This window comes from Neopsephotus bourkii, unplaced genomic scaffold (assembly GCF_033783945.1).
Source record: "Neopsephotus bourkii isolate Nb327-2 ecotype Australia unplaced genomic scaffold, CSIRO-AGI_Nbou_v1 NB_614, whole genome shotgun sequence".
Lineage (NCBI taxonomy): Eukaryota > Metazoa > Chordata > Aves > Psittaciformes > Psittacidae > Neopsephotus > Neopsephotus bourkii.
This window is the reverse complement of record NW_026901114.1, coordinates 1-3,821: the sequence shown is the minus strand read 5'-3', so window position 1 is coordinate 3,821 and position 3,821 is coordinate 1. Positions and strand designations below refer to the sequence as shown.

General features: G+C 63.3%; 1 protein-coding gene across 1 annotated transcript; it reads right to left on the bottom strand.

The window, feature by feature from the left end:
- Positions 1-236: 236 nt before the first annotated feature.
- On the bottom strand, positions 237-686 carry LOC133211489 (post-GPI attachment to proteins factor 2-like). The gene is made up of 2 exons (XM_061351890.1): positions 512-686; positions 237-392 (listed from the first exon to the last, which is right to left on the bottom strand). Exons 1-2 carry the CDS (start codon positions 684-686, stop codon positions 262-264), a joined length of 306 nt encoding a protein of 101 aa, XP_061207874.1. The 3' UTR covers positions 237-261.
- Between the last annotated feature and the right edge of the window lie 3,135 nt (positions 687-3,821).

Here is a 3,821-nt window from a genome sequence, read left to right as displayed (position 1 = left end):
CCCCTCTGCCCAGAGCATCCTCCACGGAAGCAGGGAGCAGGCTCCCACCTCCATCCCCTGCCCATCCCAGCAGGCAGCAGGGAGCCAGGACAGGGCGCCCGCAGCAAGAGCCCCCAGCTCTGCTCCAAGAGCTCCAGGCGCAGGCAGGGACCATGTGCAGACACTTGGGGGGCCCAGGACCCCACAGAATCCTTGTGGCAGCTCCACAGCAAAGGTCCTGGGGCCAGGAGGAGGGAAGGGGCTCTGCCCCCCTGCAGCCTGCTAGAAGTGCTTGTCCTCCAGCAGCGAGCTCACCACCAGCTCCTTGTTGCCGAAGTCCCAGAAGGCGGTCATGTGGAAGGCCATGTTGGAGAGCACCACCAGGTACTCCAGGAAGGCGAAGATGGTGTATACTGGGGGGAAAGAGCATGGGATGGAGGGCACCTGCGGCAGGGATGCCCTGGGTACCCAGGGCCGCTCTCCTGCCCCTTCCCCATGTGCATCCCCATACCCAGCCATGCCGGGGCCTCACCTCCGGGCCCGCAGTACCAGTTGTGGTGGAAGTAGACGCAGACGGCGAAGGCAAACGTGATGAAGGTGAAGAAGAAGAGGAGCTGCTTCCACTTGTAGGACTTGCGCTCCTGGCAGGGGGCAGGAGACAAGAGATGGGTGAGCTCCCTGCCCGGCTCCCAGGGGCTGCCCCGCATGCAGACACCCCGAGGCCTCAGTGGACACTGGAGAAGCCACCCCTGCCTCCAGAAAGCTCTGTCCTGGCCCCAGCAGGGCATGGGAAGGTACCAGGAGCTCCACAGCACAGAAGCATGGAATCACAGCCTGGTTTGGTTGGAAGGGAGCTTAAATCCCATCCATCTCCAACCCCTGCCACAGGCAAGGACCCCTTCCACTGGAGCAGCTTGCTCCAAGCCCCTGTGTCCAACCTGCCCTTGAGCACTGCCAGGGATGGGGCAGCCACAGCTTCTCTGGGCACCCTGTGCCAGCGCCTCAGCACCCTCACAGGGAAGAGCTTCATCCCAATGTCCCATCTAACTCTTCCCTCTTCCAGGTTGAAGCCATTCCTCCTCATCCCATCCCTGCATCCCTTGTCCCAAGCCCCTCTCCAGGTTCCCTGCAGCCCCTTTAGGCACTGGAGCTGCTCTCAGGTCTCCCCATAGCACAGCAGAGGGGCAGGATCCCCTCCCTGCGCTGCTGCTCACACTCTGGGGGTGCTCCCAGCACAGGGGGGGGGTTCTGGGCTCAAGCGCTCACTGAAGCTGGGTCATGGGGAGCTGCTCCTCACCAGCACCCCAAGTCCTCCTCCTCAGGCTCCATCCCTGAGTTTGGGCTGGGATCACCCCACCAGGGCAGGGCCTTGCCCTTGGCTGCCTGAGCTCCAGGAGGCTCCCATGGTGCCAGCCCGGCTCCCTGGGGATGCTGCCCGGGTGCTGGTGCCCAGGGCTCCCCCTCAGGCTCGGCCCCGCGGGTGCTGCAGGAACTCACCGGCACCGGGAGCAGGAAACCACATCAAGAGCTGCAGCTGGGGCGGGCGCTGCACCCACACTGCACAGGGCGCCTGGCACTGGGCCCCATCCTGCCCCAGCACCCCCGTACAGCACAGTGAGGGGTGCAGGGCATGGGGCTGCTGCAGAGCACCCCCATTGCACAGCAGAGCTGGGCTGGCAGAGCCTGCCCCTGCCTGCATGGGGCTCCCCAAACCCATCACCCTGTACCAGCACCCCTAAAGCTGGGGCTGTGGGCGCAGTCCCCACCCGCTCTCCCATCACCCATCATGGGTAATGGAACCCAGAGCCCTGCAGTGAGCAGGGACTCCCAGGGGCACCCGGACATGGGGATGATGCACCCGGTGTCACCATCCCAGTGCAGGGCACCAAGGGCTGGGGCAGGGGGGGTGGAACCGAGGGCTCAGGGCCATACAGGGGCTGTGCTGCTGGTCCTGCTCCGGGGTGGGAGGGGGCTTTCCCCCTCGCTGATGTTTCCACAGCCCCATCTGCTGCAGCGCTGCTGAGCAGGAGGAGGAGGAGGAGGAGGATTCCCCTCGCCCCATCACAGTTTCCATTGCCCCAGAAAGCTCAAAGCAGCCGGAGGAGGAACCGGGTCCTGCAGGAGGAAAACCCAGAGGGGCAGGGCAGCCCCAGGCACCTTCACCCGCTGGGACATGCGCGGGGCAGGGCCCTTCCTGCTTGGGCTGAGGAGCTCTGAGAGCAGCTCCTGGGGCAGCCCCTTCGAACCCCTGCAGACCTGGTCCAGCTCTGGGGCAGCAGCACAAGAGGGACCTGGAGCTGATGGAGAGAGTGCAGAGGAGGGCACGGAGCTGCTGCGAGGGCTGGAGCAGCTCTGCCCTGGAGCCAGGCTGAGAGAGCTGGGCTGGGGCAGCCTGGAGAAGAGAAGGCTCCTGAAGGGGAGACCTGAGAGCAGCTCCAGTGCCTAAAGGGGCTGCAGGGAACCTGGAGAGGGGCTTGGGACAAGGGCCTGTAGGGCCAGGCCAAGGGGAATGGCTTGAACCTGCCCGAGGGGAGGCTGAGCTGAGCTCTTAGGCAGGAGCTCTTCCCTGTGAGGGTGCTGAGGCGCTGGCACAGGGTGCCCAGAGAAGCTGTGGCTGCCCCATCCCTGGCAGTGCTCAAGGCCAGGTTGGACACAGGGGCTTGGAGCAAGCTGCTCTATGGAAGGGGTCCCTGCCTGTGACCGGATGAGCTCCAGGCTCCCTGCATCCCAAGCCCGGGTGCTCCCCTGCTGACCCCCCATGCTCGCGGGGCCGGGCGAGGGCTGGGGCGCTGCGGGTTTCAGACCGGAAGCGGGGCCCGAAGAGCCCGAGCGGAAACAGCGGCGCCCGGAGAGCGGCTCCCACCGGCAGCAAAGGGAGCAGCAACTCCAGTGCCCTGCACTGCACCGGGTCATAGAGAGATAGAGCAATAGAGCACTGCACTGCACTGCACTGGGTCATAGAGAGATAGAGCAATAGAGCACTGCACTGCACCGGGTCATAGAGAGATAGAGCAATAGAGCACTGCACTGCACTGCACCGGGTCATAGAGAGATAGAGCAATAGAGCACTGCACTGCACTGCACCGGGTCATAGAGAGATAGAGCAATAGAGCACTGCACTGCACTGGGTCATAGAGAGATAGAGCAATAGAGCACTGCACTGCACTGGGTCATAGAGAGATAGAGCAATAGAGCACTGCACTGCACTGGGTCATAGAGAGATAGAGCAATAGAGCACTGCACTGCACTGGGTCATAGAGAGATAGAGCAATAGAGCACTGCACTGCACTGGGTCATAGAGTGATAGAGCACTGCACTGCACTGCACTGGGTCATAGAGCAATAGAGCACTGCACTGGGTCATAGAGCAAGAGAGCACTGCACTGCACCGGGTCATAGTGCAACAGAGCACAGACCTGCCCTGGGTCATAGAGCAATAGGGCACTGCATTACACTGGGTCATAGAGCAATAGAGCACTGCACTGGACCATAAGAGCACTGCACCGGGTCATAGTGCAACAGAGCACAGACCTGCCCTGGGTCATAGAGCAATAGAGCACTGCACTTGGTCATATACAATCCGTTCTGTAATAATCCCAATCCCATCAGCCATGCTCTCCAGGCTGCTCCCAAGTGCTGGCTCTGCTCCTGGACCTTCCCTTCCAGGGGACAGCAGCACAAGGGGACCCCAGCAATGCCTTCACCAGCACCGAGGGGCAGGGGCAGCAGCGCAGCGAGCAGGGGCCGGGCTCCCCCCGAGCGGCCCCACTGCCTCTGTGCCTGCTGCAGGACAGGCCCAGCAGGACCCGGCTGCACTGGGGGCTGCAGCAGCCGCAGGGACAG